At 40.1% G+C, this 19760-nt stretch overlaps 3 protein-coding genes across 6 annotated transcripts; 2 read left to right on the forward strand and 1 right to left on the reverse strand.

The window, feature by feature from the left end:
• Positions 1–347: 347 nt before the first annotated feature.
• Positions 348–7485, reverse strand: mtfr2 (mitochondrial fission regulator 2). 3 transcript variants are annotated; one of them, XM_017488110.3, is made up of 8 exons: positions 7398–7485; positions 6883–7105; positions 6668–6772; positions 4235–4362; positions 3659–3876; positions 3223–3502; positions 2507–2687; positions 348–1124 (listed from the first exon to the last, which is right to left on the reverse strand). In XM_017488110.3, the coding sequence occupies exons 2-8, from the start codon at positions 6952–6954 to the stop codon at positions 1035–1037; spliced, it is 1074 nt and encodes a 357-aa protein (XP_017343599.1). In that variant the 5' UTR covers positions 6955–7105; positions 7398–7485; the 3' UTR covers positions 348–1034. The 3 variants fall into 3 exon arrangements, with proteins under 3 accessions (XP_017343599.1, XP_017343595.1, XP_017343597.1); XM_017488106.3 differs by having other exon boundaries at positions 3223–3505; XM_017488108.3 differs by having other exon boundaries at positions 3223–3505; positions 7385–7481.
• A 52-nt stretch (positions 7486–7537) lies between these two features.
• armc1l (armadillo repeat containing 1, like) lies at positions 7538–13363 on the forward strand. Of its 2 annotated transcripts, none has more exon segments than NM_001329283.1 (7): positions 7538–7605; positions 9002–9166; positions 10024–10115; positions 10231–10420; positions 10999–11115; positions 11232–11306; positions 12716–13363. In NM_001329283.1, coding segments are annotated over 7 exon segments (882 nt in total). In that variant the 5' UTR covers positions 7538–7554; the 3' UTR covers positions 12908–13363.
• Positions 13364–15350: 1987 nt separating this feature from the next.
• LOC128635156 (armadillo repeat-containing protein 1-like) lies at positions 15351–18688 on the forward strand. The gene is made up of 5 exons (XM_053686501.1): positions 15351–15509; positions 15625–15814; positions 16402–16518; positions 16637–16711; positions 18127–18688. The coding sequence occupies exons 1-5, from the start codon at positions 15460–15462 to the stop codon at positions 18316–18318; spliced, it is 624 nt and encodes a 207-aa protein (XP_053542476.1). The 5' UTR covers positions 15351–15459; the 3' UTR covers positions 18319–18688.
• The last annotated feature ends 1072 nt before the right edge of the window (positions 18689–19760 follow it).

Genomic DNA, 19760 nt, shown 5'->3' on the forward strand with positions numbered 1-19760 from the left:
CAAATCCAGGTCGTAACACTGCAAGGTGTAGAAAGGAGGGCAAAACGTACACAAGAGACTGTATTATAATTATGGAACTCACTTGAAGCCACGTTCATTCTTACTTCTGAGATAATTATTACAGGTGAACTTAACTGGGCTACTGATGGAAAGGTGATGAGTTCAAATCCCAGCACCACCACCAAGCTGCCTTCTGATGAGTCCTTGAGCAAAATCCTTAACCTTGAACTGCTCGGTTGCATCCTGTCGCGATTATAAGTTGCTTTGGATAAGCCAAATAAGCAAAGTACACCTGTAACTATTAAATCAGGTTTAAGAGCTGTACTGATGAGCACATTCAGGACAGATGCGAGAACTTCTTTATTTGTGTTCAGTTTGAAAATGAGGTCATGGCTGAAAGCTACATGGTATGAAATGGGTGAAAGGTTCATCATAACTCAGATTAATATGATGGAATGGATGAAGAGATACGCTTTCCTGTATTTTGTCTCTATAAAAAACATTTCTGCACACATGTCCATATACATGCACACACACACACACACACACACACACACACACACACACTTTCAAAAATGTTTGTGAAATCATTCAACATGAACTAAGCCAGTGCTTCACATGGAGCATTTCAGTTATTGCTTTTCTGAAAGAAATAAAATTTAAAAAAAAAGAAAAAAAGAAAGAAATAGGCCAAGCAGTGCAAATACACAAATATAAAAAATAAAAAACAGTAAAAACACATTTCGATGCATTGCATACGAGAGGTCCACGAGGTATAGCCTTGACCTAAACTCCGAACTGTCACCATTCGCCTCTTATATTCACAGTTGACACAAACACCAGTGTAAGAACTGCACAACTGTATAAAAACAAAACGATCCACAGCCAAAAGTGATGAATAAAAATGCAGCTCTTTTGTCCTTTTAAGGAAGAAAGTACCGAAGAAGTACCGTAAGACTGCGGGGGCTGAAAGAAAGTAAGAGCGAGAAAAAAAAAAAGAAAGAAAAAAAATCTTCAAAAGGTCCTCCGGCAGACTATTTTCCATCACACCGTTTCCCGTCTGACCCACGTGTTAAAGGTGACGAATGGTTTCGCCCCTGACTGCGTCTCGTGAAGAGTGGAACCTGTAAACAGACAAAAATAAAGTCTCAAGATGCAATAATACATCTTCATGTCTATATAATACACTTATAATAATATCTGGACTTGCAGAAATAAAAACTGGAGCGAAACAGCGCCATCAGCTGGTGAGACTCGAATGCAAACAGATCTACACGAGTCAAAATTGAGACATCCTGCTGGCACGTTCCCACCTTCTGCTCCAAACCACACCATGTACCCACATTAAAACGCAAAAAAAAAAAAAAAAAAAAAAAAAAAGTTAAACAAATAAAGTAACATGCCTCGATCACGTTTAGTTTCCTCATGAAACTCAAACCGTGTTGTGGCCTTTAAGGGGATCCCCCTATAGGTCATATAATTAAACCTGCTTCTGCTCGATCTCAGATAGTTTAACAGTTGCTAAATTCTCAATTCTCTATTGTTTCACAGTAATATGACAAGCTGTGGGTTTTTGGGGGTTTTTTTTATTTTGCATTATTAACTTGCAAGGGGAAGAAAAAAAAAGAGGCTGATGAGAGAATGACAGTATGACTGTTTATAGATATTCATATTAATGAACGAGTTTTTAATGTAACTATAAATGGATAAATTATGTTGCATCATTCTTTAATAAATAGAAAATTGTTCTGAAGGGTAGTGTATTAAATATTCAACCTTTCAGGATGTGCGGTTATTAGAAAATTAATCAACTTCAGGCCACATCACATGACTTTGTTGAGAACTTTCCTATAACAGCATGCCCCAAGAGTGGTTTATTCCAAACAATTACTGGATACATATAAAAAAAAATACAATTTTTAAATGTAATGTAATGTTATATTTATTTCCTCCCCCCACCCATGCATTATCAATAGGCTACAAAAGCAGCAAAATGTATTTTTGTACATGCAAATGCATACAATATGCTCTGGAAGGGTGAAAACTGAGTGTTCTGCTCAAGCTGTTCTACATTGTTCTAATTTCTACATTGGCTGCATTCCAATACGGTTTTAACGCACCCTTGCCGACTTCCCCTCGCTATTTCCCCTTGGGGGAAATCCCCGTTGCGCTCACAAGGGCTGATCCGAAGCTTGCTTCAGCTTACTTTTACTTAAAGTCTTAAAAGTAAACCATTTCATTTTCTGCAACATTATCTGTACACGACTGCTTACTTCAGTATTTTATTCTTACTATGTCTAAAATTAACAGGTCCTCTAATTTATAAAAAAAAAAAAAGATTTAGTTTAGGAAAATCATTCAGTTCTCCAGGACATCGATTATGCGTCATCACATTTGTTTGTAAGCGTTCGGAAATTTAACCGGGAGTGTGTGCGTGCCCAGGGAACACTTTATCCCACAGTGCACATGTTGATTTCCAAGAAACACTGAGCTCGAAACATCTTACACGGGGCGTGTCGGGGCTGCTGAACGGCGAAGGCTCGGCCGAGTGGTTCTCCTTGTCAGACGAGCTGTCTCGCCGCCTGTGTGCAAACTTCCTCTTCAACGCTTCGGCAATAAGAGAAGCGGGGTCCGACGCACACGAGCTCCCTTTACTCCTTTTCCGTGCAGGTGTCCCTCCTGGAGACCTAAACGCACCATCACAACACACACAGCTCAGGACACGAGTCGACATACAGTCATATTATTGACTATAACTTTTAGGATCCTGATGTGACTGGTCTCTGGACATGAAACCTGCTTGTCCCTGGCACACGGGCTACTGGTATGCCCAGCATTGACTTAGCCCATAGTAGAGACAGAGAACATAATGACCATACCATTTTAAAAGATACAACATCCAATGGATCCCATTTTTCAGGCCTGTGAATAAGCTCCACCAGAGTCAGAACAAAGTCAATCAAGCTCTGCCACTTTTTCTTTACGGGGAACTCATGGGGCGTTTGTAATGTTCAGAGGATTCTGGATTAGTAGTTGAAAGAGGATGAATTGAAATTTGCCTCGCAGGCAGCTAAAAATAAAGAGATAGATAGATAGATTGATTGATTGATTAACTAATTAATACATTAATAAATCGCAACCTGTCCCTTTAATTGAAATCTGCGTTGCGGATTTAAACGGAGGAAGAGCAGTGAAGTGAAAATGTCGCGAGTGTATGCGTACCTCTCCACATTGCGAAGTTTAACCTTGTTCATATCCTTCAGGACATCGAGCATGGAAGGAACTGCAGGTGGTGAGGACTCGTACACTCCAGATTTACCCATCCTGGCTGCCTGCCTCTGTCGAATCACGTCCGTCACAGAGATCTTCGCCAAGCCAATCCCAGGGGAAGGAGGAAGAGGAGGAGGAGGAGGAGGAGGAGGAGCTGTGAAAGGAGTCGAGGTAAGAAGAGGAGCAGGAAAAGGTGTACATGGAGTGGCGGGATTGCACGGGAGGGGACCGTCTGCTGGAATAAAAAGAAAAAGTGCAGCACTGTGTAAACAGGAAGTGAGTATTTACACACTAATCCATTTATCCAAGAGGCTTTAATAGTTCGGCTAATGTATAACTCATAATCAGGTCTTGTGCTACTTTAATTCATTTGTGATTGGGAGGTTACCTGTTGGAGTGGTGACGATCAACGCAATCTGAGCTCGTAATTTCTGTAACTCAACCTCCAGTGCTTGGATCTTCTCGAGGGCCTCTGGTTGTGTGCTTGATGCTTGTGCGGTGTGTAATTTCTGCTCACGCAGGGCTGCGGGAACAGGCCGTACACACACAGCTGCGGTAGATTCAAAGCCGTGCGGCCGTCCATGCTTCCTCGGCAGGACGGAATTCCTGCAATAGCGGTCATCTGATGATTCCGTGAGGAAATCTCTTGCAATGCGACAACGCCATTAAAAGCAAGTATATAAAATATCGCACATGTTTGGTTTTTTTTAAATGAAAAACATTAAACTCATAGCTCCATTCGAAGACTAAAAGGACCAAATGTCTATCGTGGGTCGGCTGATTATCGGCATTTGGGGGAAATTGGACATGTGGACAATGATTTTTCCCCCCAACACACAAGCCCAAACCAGATCAAATCTGTTACAACATACCACCCTGCTGTTTCCTTCCCCATATATTCCCCAACTGTAGCAGAGTTCACAGTGAAGCATTAAAAACAATCTACAGTATAAAGCTCAACTACCTGAACTTGGTGCAGCTGTCTCCTTCGTCATCGGCCACCCATAACACATCCGCTAGCGACGGGATGGCGAGCGCATCCACCGACACCTCGACATGACCCTGTCTCCTGATCGTCTGTAAAAAAGGAACCTGACCAGACAGAAGGGAGCCGAAAGGGCAAAGTCATTAAAAGGTTTCATTTAAAAAGGTCTTCTTTTTTTTTTAAAACAAGGACACATAATCAATACATCACTACAGGTTGCAGGCTAGAAGTGTGTCCATTAAACTCTTTAATATATGAGAAAGTGAAGATGTACTGCATATCTGCAATATTGGTTTTCTTATCCAAACACCTACTGGAAGAATGAATGAATGATGAATAGACTTAAATCAATAACATTTCATTCATTCATCCTGGTCAGGGTGGCAATGGAGAGCTTATCCCAGGAATACCCCCTGGATGGGATGCCATTCCATCACAAGGCACCATGCACACACACACACACACACACACACACACACACACACACACACACACACTTGCACCTAAGGGTAATTTAGTGTAGCTGATCCACGTACTAGCATGGTTTTGGGAGGTGGGAGGAAATCCATGAAGACACGAGTAGAGCATGCAGAGAATCTGCACAGACAGTAAACAAAGCTCAGGATCAAAGCTGACGCTGCCCATCAGGTAACTTGAATGGCCAAAAGTAAGTGGACACCTGATCGTTGCGCTCATATCTGGGGTTTCCCGAAACTGTCTGCGCAAAGTTGGAAGTTCAAATGGATTAGGATGACTTTGTTGGCTGTAGCATTACAATTTCATTCACTGGAACCAAGTAGCCCAAAACCTGTTCCAGCAGGACAATGCCCCTGAGCACAAAGCGAGGTCCATGAAGGTTTTCCAAGGGTGGAGTGGTGGAAAAAGTTGAGTGGCGATGCACAGAGTCCTGATTGATGGAGCACAAATACCCACATACTCTAGTTTGTGGAAAGCCTTTCCAGAAGGATATTAGAACAGCAAAGGAGGACTACATCTGAAATGGGATGTTCAAAAAGCACATGTACTTGTCATTGGTCAGGTGTTCACATACTTTTGACCATATAGGGTCTCTCAATTACAAAATATACTGTGCAGCACTAATAGTCTCAACACTGCCCCAATAAGCATTAGAGGTCGTCAGATTTATCGATTTTGGCAGTTGATCAGCACCGATAACTGATTGCTGGAACTAATTTTTTTTAAAAATCCACACCAATAGTTTTTCCCCAGTTGAGTCTGTTGCGGGAGCGGCTGAGAAAGGTCCGCTGTTGTTATACAGTACGAGAGCGGCCTCTAGAAGCGAAATAAAAACCATCATTGACACATTTTGTTGTGCTATTTGAAGTGTTTTTTTTATTATTATTTTGGCGGGGGGGAGGGGGGTGTATATGGAGTGCTACTTTTTGGTTCGGTTTGGATGTTTGTTTGTTTTTTTTTACTTTAATATTTATTAATAGTTATATATATATATATATATATATATATATATATATATATATATATATATATATATATATATATATATATATATGAATATATATATATATATATATATATATATATATATATATATGAATATATATATATTCATATATATATATATATATATATTCATATATATATATATATATATATATATATATATTCATATATATATATTCATATATTCATATATATATATATATATATATATATATATATATATATATATATATGAATATATGAATATATATATATATGAATATATGAATATATATATATATGAATATATGAATATATATATATATATATATATATATATATATATATATATATATATATATATATATATATTCATATATATATATATATATATATATATATATATATATTCATATATATATATTCATATATTCATATATATTCATATATATATATATATATATATATATATATATATATATATATATATATATATGAATATATGAATATATATATATATGAATATATGAATATATATATATATGAATATATGAATATATATATATATATATATATATATATATATATATATATATATATATATATATATATATATATATATATATATATGAATATTTATACACTACCTGTCAAAAGTTTAGAAACGCTCACTCATTCTCCCCCCCAGATCCATTTCCCATAGAAATGGATCTATGGGAATTATGTTGTGATAAAACATCCGAAAAATATCAAAATAATTTAATATTTTAGCATCTTCATCTTCAAAGTAGACACCCGTAGTGTACATTTATTACATTTAAAAAAAGTTAATTACATTAACATAGTACAATCAATACTCTTTTTTTTCGGCAATAAAGTTCAGCGATGTTTTACTTTGAGCGTTGTGTTCTCATTCAGTATGAATGTTAAAAATGATTATAGTTACCGGACCTGGAAATGGAGCCGAGGATAAGGTGTCAGAGGGAGATTCGATCCGATCATGCGGACAACGCTGCGATATTGTCCACACAAAGTGCTCTCCCAAACTGGAACCAGCTGCAATTAAGCAAATGGAGCTTTCAACACATTAGAGAACAAGACAACAACACATTCACAGTTACTGTGAAGAAGGGATCCAACTGGAGATGATTCGAAAGTCCACTTACCATGTCTTGGGGAACACCAAAATACTCCAGGACACATCTCATCACATGGACGAGGTCTTCAAGCAAAGACATGATCACTACGACCTTCTGTTGTCAATGTAGATCTGAGTGTAAGCCTGAGCAGGATTACTGCAGTGATCACAGCTCAATTCAAAACACTGCAGCAGCACTGGCTTCCTACACGTGGTGCAGGAGGATCAAATAAACAGCATGTCGTTCAATTCTGAAATAAGGAACGATAATTTAAAAAAAATAAAAATAAAATAAATAAAAAAACATATACAACATTAACAACACACTAGTACCAACATCCTTGCTAGCACCAACACACAACCCCTGCTCAGTTAACCTTCAATGTAAACTACAACTCATTTACTGAACAATATCTATAATTCAACCAAATATGCATTACAGCTTTACTTATATTTATACACATACGTACGAATTACAGAACTACTAAACAAAGAAATGCATAAATACATCATTAATAACGAACACCAACCTCTCCAACTTACTCTCGCTTACGTGCTATGCAGGAGAATTCAAATGAAGCTGTTCTGAACAAAGCCGCATCTGATTGGATGACGCAAAACTACCGTTGCCATCCAGCCAATCACAGCGACATATCTAGGGTAGTGCGAGCAACACCTCGACCAATGGCGTCGTGCGAAAATGAGTGCGAAATTCGTATTTGCGGTCAGCGAGGCTGTAAGAGAGCCAGCGGTAAGGATTTAAATATATATATATTATTAATTATTATATCGAGCACAAAGTAAAGCGATTTTATTGACATTCGAACTCAAGTAAACGTCAAGTATTATATGGTTAGACAACATGTGGAAATATAAGTATATAGAAATAGGCGATTTAAAACAGCTCGGTTGTTAGCGTTGTTGCTAGCGCCCGCTTGGTGTCTCGAGCTCGGCTAACTCGTTTAGCTCAGGTTCTTTCTAACAGCTCGATGATAATAACAACCCGTTTTAGTTGGCATTTATAGCGTATGTGCAAAAATACTAAGCTGTTACAACGACAAAATAATTTAGATTTATTTTATATTCATATAGGTATCGTTTAGAGTTATTTTTTTTGGACGGAACAACAAGTCACATCAATTAGCAGGTTGGCTAATGCTAGATAGTTAGCTAGCTACATTAGCCTGGCACAACAGGAGCTCTATTCAATGGAGGACGCAAAATATGAACATGTTAGTATGATTTAGCACTTACACAAAAGTTCAGTTCTTTGTTCTCTCACCCTCTTTTTGAACCTTTACACATTTTAAAAGTTGTCAAGTCTAGGATGTAAGTATGGAATTTAATGTGTTAATATTTTCACCCTGGTGTTATCATCCATCTCAGATGATCTGCTCTCTCACTGAGAGAGAAAGAAGCTCTTTACACAAAGAAGCTTTACAGAAAACAGGATGGAGATTTACACACTACATGAACAAAAGTATGCAGACACCTGACCTGACCATCACACCCATACAGCATGTGGTTCTTCCACATAGCTGGAAGCACACGAGTGTATGAAATGTCTTCGTATGCTGTAGTGTTATCATATCCCTTCACGGGAACTTTGAAGACACTCAGTCCTGTTCCAGCGTGAAGATGCACAAAGCGAGCTCCATGAAGACTTGGTTTGTTACGGTTGGTGCAGAAGATCTCGAGTGTCCACCTCAACCACTTGGAACACCTTTTGGGATGAACTGGAACACCGTCTGCATCCCAGACCTCCTCAACATCCCGACATCAGTGCCTGATCTCACTAATGCTCTCGTGTCTGAATGATCACAAATCCCCACAGCCATGCCCCAAAATCTAGTGGAGAGCCTTCCCAGAAGAGTGAATGTTTATACCATGTGTGATTGTTGTAAATGAGCAAGGACTGAACAAGTATAAATCGAAGGCTAACAATGTCCTGTTTAGTGTTATTAGTACAAGTATTCGTATGGCAGTTAAAATAATGACCACCTTTAGTGAGTTGTCCTACTGGTTTATTACATTTCATAAACAGCTTTAGTAAATAAATAAATAGAATGCAAAGAGTCTAAAGGCAACTGTTTTATCTGAGAATTGTTGGTCTTGTTTCAAATCCAGTCTGTTCTCTAATCTAACAGAGAGCCAGCAAGATGATGGACGCAATGTCAGTAGTGACCCAGCTGAGGGATCTGGCGTCCGAGCCTCAGAATCGGGAGGCTATAGCGAAAGACCAGGGCTGTTTACCTGGACTTGTGTTGTTCCTAGACCACAAAGACCCTCAAGTCGTGTTTGCTACTCTGCAGGTATGAATCTGCCTGGGGTAAATGGTCTGCATTTATATAGCGCTTTACACTGTGTCTCATGCACCCATTCACACACACACTCTCACACCAATGGTTGCAGAGCTGCCAAGCAAGGCGCTAACTTGCCATCGGGAGCAACTTGGGGTTCAGTGTCTTGCCCAAGGACACTTCAGTATGTGGGCTGGGAATCGTACCGCCAACCCTACGATTAGTGGATAACCCGCTCTACCACCTGAGCCACAGCTGCCCACTTTTAACAAACTTTGGAAAAACATTCGCTGCTTCTGTCAGCCTATTATCCATCTTAAACAGTATCTGAGATTAGAATCGGTGCGTCCCAAATCGTAGTATGTTGAAAAGAGTGTCCCAGAGGTCCCCCGGATGGTCTACTATTTCCAGTAGATTTTTGAAGTATGGGATCCGTGGACACTTTTTCAGCTAATGTTGTCCTTGAGTGAGGGGGGAGGAGGAGTTTTGTGACCATTCGGTTTGCCGAATTCAGTGACGCATTTTAGGGAGTAAATGAAATGTGGAAAAATAAATCAAGGGAACGATGAATTAAATGGTACAGTATAACTTGTATAAAGAATAACGAGTGATGAAAAGCTGAGCTGAAACGACGAGTTTGTATACGGTGATGGCGTGCGTAACTAGGCAACAACGTTCTCTTCCGTTACATGATGCGCATGTACTTTTTCTTCACAGTACAAGTAGGCGAATTGAAACTCAGGAATAGTGTGAACTACTGTAATGCACCATGAATGGAGAATGTATGAAATACCCTGGTTAGGCCACGCGTGTTGAAAGCTTTGTGGTGAAAAGATACGTGTTATAACTTTAATGTGGCATGTCCTCAGACCCTGAGGTACCTGGCAGAATCGTCTCAAAACATCGTCTCCATGAAGAACGAGCTAGGCATGATGGTGAGCCTGGAGACTCTGATGGAAAAGTAAGTCTCAGTTCTGCTGTTGCTCGCTGAGTAGACTTTTTGTTGTTGTTGTTTGTTTGTTTTTTAAGTTAAATTAAGTATGGGTTGCTGGTACTGTTTTCATTTTTTCTTGTAGTTGTGGACTGAGTACTGACATCACAGACCTTGCTAAAGAGGTGTATGAAATACTGAGTGCACCGGCGAGGACAGAAACTCTCAGAACTCCTGTGCAACCGATGAGGAGGAATAAACCTCAGTTCTTCATCAACAGTTCTAATAAAAAGGCCAAAACAGTCACACTGCACATACAGGGTTTGGACGGGACGGTAAGTGTGTACTGTAGATACACATTACCGGTCAAAAGTTTGTGGACACTCGACTGAAATGTTTCTCGTGATCTTAAAAAGCTTTTGATCTGAAGGTGTGTGATTAAATGTGTGAAATCGGTGTCGTAGACAAACATATATTTGTGCCGACATATTCATTTCTTTCACTAGAAAACTAACATTTAATTTACAAAAAATTTTATTTCTTAAACGGACGACTCGGAGACATCTTGGGGAATTCCTCGAGAAATCTGTTGAGAAAACGCCAAGAATACATTTCTGGAAATTCTAGACAAAAAGGGGGTCTACTTTGAAGATGCTAAAATTATTAAATTATTTTGATTTATTTTGGATTTTTTTATCACAACATAATTCCCATAGTTCCATTTGTGTTTCTCCAGAGTTTTGATGACTTTTTTTTTATTATGCTAAAATGTGGAGAAAATTTAAAATAAAGAATGAGTGTGTCTAAAATTTTGACCGGTAGTGTACGTGATAATGAAATAATCCTGAAACAAGGCTGGAGGTTTTAGAAGATTTTGGCGTCTTAATTTTGTGTGTGACGTATAATGGTACAGGATCAGCGAGGTGTGTGTGAAGAGGCTCTTCTGAAGGTTAAAGGAGTCATCAGCTTCACTTTCCAGATGGCTATGAAGAGATGCACTGTGCGTGTGCGTGCAGACCTGTCCACCGAGGTAGATCTTCTATTTCGTCCACTTCTCGACTACCCTTAGTTGAGAATGTAACTCTGTTTATCAGATCATGTGTTTCTCTTTCAAGACAACTAAAGTGCACCTTGTCTCCCATTCAGAGTCTGGCATCAGCCATTGCGGCAACTAAAGTGCTTTCAGCTCAGCAGGTGGTGAAGAATGAGCATGGAGAAGAGGTAGGTGCTGTGGGTCTGATGACCTGCGTACTCTAGAGGCACACGCTAGAGGCACACGCTAGAGCAAGCTTTCTCAACTTCACTCCTGTAGAAACCCTGCCATGCATAGTTAGAAGTTTCCCAACACAACATGTATAACGCACTTGACCAAGCACGCCTGAAACTGTACAGGACAGTGGGTTACCATGACAATAGTTCATAAACCCCTTCACTAGAATACACACTACTGGTCAAAATTTTGTGGACACCTGACCGAAATATTTTCAAAAAGCAGCCCGATAAGTGTCCAGCGTCGGTGGGAACTCCTTTAATACTGTTTAAAAAACATCTCAGGGAAATTCCTCAAGAAATCGCTTGAGAAAATGCCAAGAATACATTTCTTGAAATTCTTGGCAAAAAGGACATCTGCTTTGACGATGGTAAAATATAAAATGATTTTGTTTTATTTTGGATTTTTTATCACAATATAATTCCCATAGTTCCATTTGTGTTACTCCAGAGTTTATTATTCTTCTAAAATGGGGGAGGGATAAAGGATTGGTGTGTCTTAACTTTTGACTGGTAGTGTAATATTCAACACTTGTGCCTGAATTCTAAACTGGACACTTTTTTGTGTTGGTTCAGATGATCGTCCCCCCACCCCCCACCAATCCCCCCAATGTTACTGAATAAATCATATATAGACTTTTATCCTTTTTGAGGCTGTTTGGTGGTGTCATTCCAACAGAGGTGCCAACATTGAAGTTTAAGCTCCTGTACAGAATTAGTTTTTTCGCTTTGTTTAGTCTGGCCACTACTTTAGCTGAAAAAGCAGTAGCAAGGGTTCATGAATCATAAATATTACAGAAAGGATGTGAAACCAAGTAGGTAGCATTTATTTCCACCACTTTCTCTCCAATTTGGCAGTTCGCACCCACTAGCCAGGTCTTCCCCTGGGAGGGTGAGGCCTAATGTGCTTCTTCCAGGACACATGAAAGCAGTGGCTGCGTCTTTTTGAACTGCTGCATCATCACAGGACAGTGTAACTTGGTGGAAAGTGTTATCTGTCCTCTCCTGCATACATGAGCTCACAGATGCCTGTGATTGGCTAGAGAGTGTATGCTATCCCTCCCACCCAGAGAGCACAACCAGTTGTGTCCTCTAGGCTGTGTTTGTTATTGGGATTCAAACTCAGTCTTTCGCCTCGCTGTTTTCTTAGCTGTCCCAGCCACCAAACAGCGGCAGGGGTGGTTTTTGCTTTGTTTTTTTGTGGTAAAATCCTTTCTTCCATTTTATTGTTAGCGGTGTTGCCACTTCTGTTCCAATGATTTACACACATCCTTATTTAACAGTGAAAAACTGATGAGCACCACATATCTCCTCTTAAAGTACAACCGATAATTGACCATGTTTGATCCTTCTGGCTGCAGGTTTTCATCCCTCTCAGCACTGCAGACACACACATAGAGGAGAACCACCACCTGCCAGATTATTTACCAGAGGACGAGAGTCCTGAGAAGCAGACGGACCGCGCCGTGTCCCGCACTGCTGCCAAACAGGATGCCAGTGGGAGCTGGCTGAGCTCAGCGGCCAGCTTTCTTACCAAAACTTTCTACTGGTGAAGCTTTGGGCTTCAATTCGTGTAAATAACTGGACCACACAAGGACCACAGGGAAAGAAAAGGACTTTTATAATGTTTGCTGAGTGTACAAGAGCTCAGATCTACTCAGCCACTTCCATGAAAACAGAAAGTGGTGTTATAATATCCGGTTCTACAAGTATACTGTTCGATGCCTGGATATACGTCTTCACACTTTGTTTATGTAATGTTTCCAAAATGATTTCTGTCGGTTTCTATTTTTGTGTTATTTCTGTTACCTTGATGTGTTGTGTAAATATATACCTGTGGAGCTATTTTACACTTTGTCTCGTTTCAAGAAAATATTTAGTTGAACTTAAAACAGATTCTGATTAAAATGTAAAATTGCACGAGTTTATGAAAGTGGTTTGGTCATGTTTGTCTGTGCTGTTCCTGATTTGTTCTGTACTCTGCAATGTACGGTTCTATATCCCTTCCATTTTAAACTGGTTGCCAACACACACTATATGGCCAAGTGTTTGCTGATCATCACACTCATATGTAGGCCTTCCCTAAACTGCCTTAAGCACGATTGTATAGGATGTCTTTGTATGCTTTAGCATTACAATTTCCCTTCACTGAAATTAAGAGACTCAAACATGTTCTAGCATGACAATGCCCCTGTGCACAAGGTTGCTCCATGAGGACATGGTTTTGCCAAAGTTGTGGAAGAACTTGGCCCTGTGGGATGAGCTAGAACTTTGACTACACCCCAGGTTTACTCATCTAACATGAGTGCCTGATCTCACTAAGAAATCCCCACGACCAAGCAGCAAAGGAGGACACAAACTGGAATGAGATGTTCAAAAAGCACATACTGTATGGGTGTGATGGTCAGGTGTCCACATACGTTTGGTCATGTAGTGCACGGGTTCCCAAACATTTCAGGGCAAGGCCCCCCAAATGGCGTTAACATTTGACCGAGGCCCCCCTTTTGCAAGATGTCTTTAAAACACATAAAAAATAGACTTATGAATTTATCCCCCTTTTTTTATTATTATTAATAATTACATCTTTACATTACATTACATTAGGAATTGATTGTGTGTGGTTGTCTGAGAGTGAGAAAGAGAAAACATACTAGTGGTAGGGATGGGCTTGGTGGCTCCGACACAGTTTGTTGAGGCCCCCCGGGTGCCTCCTGGCGGCCCCCACTTTGAAAACCACTGATATAGTGTATAATTCACATCTACACACTGGACCAAGTCACCTACCCAGGTGTGAGGCTTGCATAAAGTGACACTAAACTGTGTTAAGTGAAAAATTGATTCTAGCTATAGTTTTTTTTTTTTGTTGTTGGTGTTTAATGGATGGGGACAAAGTGGACTTTCATTTCTTCATTTTGATATAATTTAAATATTAGATCAGTCTCTAACACGGCCGCAGCTCGGGAGTTCTGGGCCCCCTGAGAAAATACTGCCCTCCACCCATATCATATACAGTATAATATGATCTGATATATGCCATATAACCATAGGGATTTCTACCAACATAATAAAACAAAATTGTAAGTGCTTATATCTAAATATTAGAACAAAACAATGACATTAAGCCATTAATAACTTCTTATGAAACATCGTTTAAGGCAAGGCAAGGCAAATTTATTTGTATAGCACATTTTCAACAACAAGGCAATTCAAAGTGCTTTACATAAAACATAAAAGCAACATTTAAAGCGCTTTACACTGTGTCTCATTCACCCATTCACACACACACTCTCACACCAATGGTTGCAGAGCTGCCAAGCAAGGCGCTAACTTGCCATCGGGAGCAACTTGGGGTTCAGTGTCTTGCCCAAGGACACTTCAGTATGTGGGCTGGGAATCGTACCGCCAACCCTACGATTAGTGGATAACCCGCTCTACCACCTGAGCCACAGCTGCCCACTTTTAACAAACTTTGGAAAAACATTCGCTGCTTCTGTCAGCCTATTATCCATCTTAAACAGTATCTGAGATTAGAATCGGTGCATCCCAAATCGTAGTATGTTGAAACGAGTGTCCCAGAGGTCCCCCGGATGGTCTACTATTTCCAGTAGATTTTTGAAGTATGGGATCCGTGGACACTTTTTCAGCTAATGTTGTCCTTGAGTGAGGGGGGAGGAGGAGTTTTGTGACCATTCGGTTTGCCGAATTCAGTGACGCATTTTAGGGAGTAAATGAAATGTGGAAAAATAAATCAAGGGAACGATGAATTAAATGGTACAGTATAACTTGTATAAAGAATAACGAGTGATGAAAAGCTGAGCTGAAACGACGAGTTTGTATACGGTGATGGCGTGCGTAACTAGGCAACAACGTTCTCTTCCGTTACATGATGCGCATGTACTTTTTCTTCACAGTACAAGTAGGCGAATTGACACTCAGGAATAGTGTGAACTACTGTAATGCACCATGAATGGAGAATGTATGAAATACCCTGGTTAGGCCACGCGTGTTGAAAGCTTTTTGGTGAAAAGATACGTGTTATAACTTTAATGTGGCGTGTCCTCAGACCCTGAGGTACCTGGCAGAATCGTCTCAAAACATCGTCTCCATGAAGAACGAGCTAGGCATGATGGTGAGCCTGGAGACTCTGATGGAAAAGTAAGTCTCAGTTCTGCTGTTGCTCGCTGAGTAGACTTTTTGTTGTTGTTGTTTGTTTGTTTTTTAAGTTAAATTAAGTATGGGTTGCTGGTACTGTTTTCATTTTTTCTTGTAGTTGTGGACTGAGTACTGACATCACAGACCTTGCTAAAGAGGTGTATGAAATACTGAGTGCACCGGCGAGGACAGAAACTCTCAGAACTCCTGTGCAACCGATGAGGAGGAATAAACCTCAGTTCTTCATCAACAGTTCTAATAAAAAGGCCAAAACGGTCACACTGCACATACAGGGTTTGGACGGGACGGTAAGTGTGTACTGTAGATACACATTACCGGTCAAAAGTTTGTGGACACTCGACTGAAATGTTTCTCGTGATCTTAAAAAGCTTTTGATCAGAAGGTGTGTGATTAAATGTGTGAAATCGGTGTCGTAGACAAACATATATTCATGCCGACCTATTCATTTCTTTCACTAGAAAACTAACATTTAATTTACAAAAAATTTAATTTCTTAAACGGACGACTCTGAGTTTAAAAAGCGTCTCGGGGAATTCCTCGAGAAATCTGTTGAGAAAACGCCAAGAATACATTTCTGGAAATTCTAGACAAAAAGGGGGTCTACTTTGAAGATGCTAAAATTATTAAATTATTTTGATTTATTTTGGATTTTTTTATCACAACATAATTCCCATAGTTCCATTTGTGTTTCTCCAGAGTTTTGATGACTTTTTTTTTTATTATGCTAAAATGTGGAGAAAATTTAAAATAAAGAATGAGTGTGTCTAAAATTTTGACCGGTAGTGTACGTGATAATGAAATAATCCTGAAACAAGGCTGGAGGTTTTAGAAGATTTTGGCGTCTTAATTTTGTGTGTGACGTATAACGGTACAGGATCAGCGAGGTGTGTGTGAAGAGGCTCTTCTGAAGGTTAAAGGAGTCATCAGCTTCACTTTCCAGATGGCTATGAAGAGATGCACTGTGCGTGTGCGTGCAGATCTGTCCACCGAGGTAGATCTTCTATTTCGTCCACTTCTCGACGACCCTTAGTTGAGAATGTAACTCTGTTTATCAGATCATTTGTGTTTCTCTTTCAAGACAACTAAAGTGCACCTTGTCTCCCATTCAGAGTCTGGCATCAGCCATTGCGGCAACTAAAGTGCTTTCAGCTCAGCAGGTGGTGAAGAATGAGCATGGAGAAGAGGTAGGTGCTGTGGGTCTGATGACCTGCGTACTCTAGAGGCACACGCTAGAGGCACACGCTAGAGCAAGCTTTCTCAACTTCACTCCTGTAGAAACCCTGCCATGCATAGTTAGAAGTTTCCCAACACAACATGTATAACGCACTTGACCAAGCACGCCTGAAACTGTACAGGACAGTGGGTTACCATGACAATAGTTCATAAACCCCTTCACTAGAATACACACTACTGGTCAAAATTTTGTGGACACCTGACTGAAATATTTTCAAAAAGCAGCCGATAAGTGTCCAGCGTCGGTGGGAACTCCTTTAATACTGTTTAAAAAACATCTCAGGGAAATTCCTCAAGAAATCGCTCGAGAAAATGCCAAGAATACATTTCTTGAAATTCTTGGCAAAAAGGACATCTGCTTTGACGATGGTAAAATATAAAATGATTTTGTTTTATTTTGGATTTTTTATCACAATATAATTCCCATAGTTCCATTTGTGTTACTCCAGAGTTTATTATTCTTCTAAAATGGGGGAGGGATAAAGGATTGGTGTGTCTTAACTTTTGACTGGTAGTGTAATATTCAACATTTGTGCCTGAATTCTAAACTGGACACTTTTTTGTGTTGGTTCAGATGATCGTCCCCCCACCCCCCACCAATCCCCCCAATGTTACTGAATAAATCATATATAGACTTTTATCCTTTTTGAGGCTGTTTGGTGGTGTCATTCCAACAGAGGTGCCAACACTGAAGTTTAAGCTCCTGTACAGAATTAGTTTTTTCGCTTTGTTTAGTCTGGCCACTACTTTAGCTGAAAAAGCAGTAGCAAGGGTTCATAAATCAGAAATATTACAGAAAGGATGTGAAACCAAGTAGGTAGCATTTATTTCCACCACTTTCTCTCCAATTTGGTAATTTGGCAATTCCCACCCACTAGCCAGGTCTTCCCCTGGGAGGGTGAGGTCTAATGTGCTTCTTCCAGGACACATGAAAGCAGTGGCTGCGTCTTTTTGAACTGCTGCATCATCACAGGACAGTGTAACTTGGTGGAAAGTGTTACCTGTCCTCTCCTGCATACATGAGCTCACAGATGCCTGTGATTAGCTAGAGAGTGTATGCTATCCCTCCCACCCAGAGAGCACAACCAGTTGTGTCCTCTAGGCTGTGTTGTTATTGGGATTCAAACTCAGTCTTTCGCCTCGCTGTTTTCTTAGCTGTCCCAGCCACCAAACAGCGGCAGGGGTGGTTTTTGCTTTGTTTTTTTGTGGTAAAATCCTTTCTTCCATTTTATTGTTAGCGGTGTTGCCACTTCTGTTCCAATGATTTACACACATCCTTATTTAACAGTGAAAAACTGATGAGCACCACATATCTCCTCTTAAAGTACAACCGATAATTGACCATGTTTGATCCTTCTGGCTGCAGGTTTTCATCCCTCTCAACACTGCAGACACACACATAGAGGAGAACCACCACCTGCCAGATTATTTACCAGAGGACGAGAGTCCTGAGAAGCAGACGGACCGCGCCGTGTCCCGCACTGCTGCCAAACAGGATGCCAGTGGGAGCTGGCTGAGCTCAGCGGCCAGCTTTCTTACCAAAACTTTCTACTGGTGAAGCTTTGGGCTTCAATTCGTGTAAATAACTGGACCACACAAGGACCACAGGGAAAGAAAAGGACTTTTATAATGTTTGCTGAGTGTACAAGAGCTCAGATCTACTCAGCCACTTCCATGAAAACAGAAAGTGGTGTTATAATATCCGGTTCTACAAGTATACTGCTCGATGCCTGGATATACGTCTTCACACTTTGTTTATGTAATGTTTCCGAAATGATTTCTGTCGGTTTCTATTTTTGTGTTATTTCTGTTACCTTGATGTGTTGTGTAAATATATACCTGTGGAGCTATTTTACACTTTGTCTCGTTTCAAGAAAATATTTAGTTGAACTTAAAACAGATTCTGATTAAAATGTAAAATTGCACGAGTTTATGAAAGTGGTTTGGTCATGTTTGTCTGTGCTGTTCCTGATTTGTTCTGTACTCTGCAATGTACGGTTCTATATCCCTTCCATTTTAAACTGGTTGCCAACACACACTATATGGCCAAGTGTTTGCTGATCATCACACTCATATGTAGGCCTTCCCTAAACTGCCTTAAGCACGATTGTATAGGATGTCTTTGTATGCTTTAGCATTACAATTTCCCTTCACTGAAATTAAGAGACTCAAACATGTTCTAGCATGACAATGCCCCTGTGCACAAGGTTGCTCCATGAGGACATGGTTTTGCCAAAGTTGTGGAAGAACTTGGCCCTGTGGGATGAGCTAGAACTTTGACTACACCCCAGGTTTACTCATCTAACATGAGTGCCTGATCTCACTAAGAAATCCCCACGACCAAGCAGCAAAGGAGGACACAAACTGGAATGAGATGTTCAAAAAGCACATACTGTATGGGTGTGATGGTCAGGTGTCCACATACGTTTGGTCATGTAGTGCACGGGTTCCCAAACATTTCAGGGCAAGGCCCCCCAAATGGCGTTAACATTTGACCGAGGCCCCCCTTTTGCAAGATGTCTTTAAAACACATAAAAAATAGACTTATGAATTTATCCCCCTTTTTTTATTATTATTAATAATTACATCTTTACATTACATTAGGAATTGATTGTGTGTGGTTGTCTGAGAGTGAGAAAGAGAAAACATACTAGTGGTAGGGATGGGCTTGGTGGCTCCGACACAGTTTGTTGAGGCCCCCCGGGTGCCTCCTGGCGGCCCCCACTTTGAAAACCACTGATATAGTGTATAATTCACATCTACACACTGGACCAAGTCACCTACCCAGGTGTGAGGCTTGCATAAAGTGACACTAAACTGTGTTAAGTGAAAAATTGATTCTAGCTATAGTTTTTTTTTTTTGTTGTTGGTGTTTAATGGATGGGGACAAAGTGGACTTTCATTTCTTCATTTTGATATAATTTAAATATTAGATCAGTCTCTAACACGGCCGCAGCTCGGGAGTTCTGGGCCCCCTGAGAAAATATCGATGTGGGCCCC

Source organism: Ictalurus punctatus, chromosome 15 (assembly GCF_001660625.3).
Source record: "Ictalurus punctatus breed USDA103 chromosome 15, Coco_2.0, whole genome shotgun sequence".
NCBI lineage: Eukaryota > Metazoa > Chordata > Actinopteri > Siluriformes > Ictaluridae > Ictalurus > Ictalurus punctatus.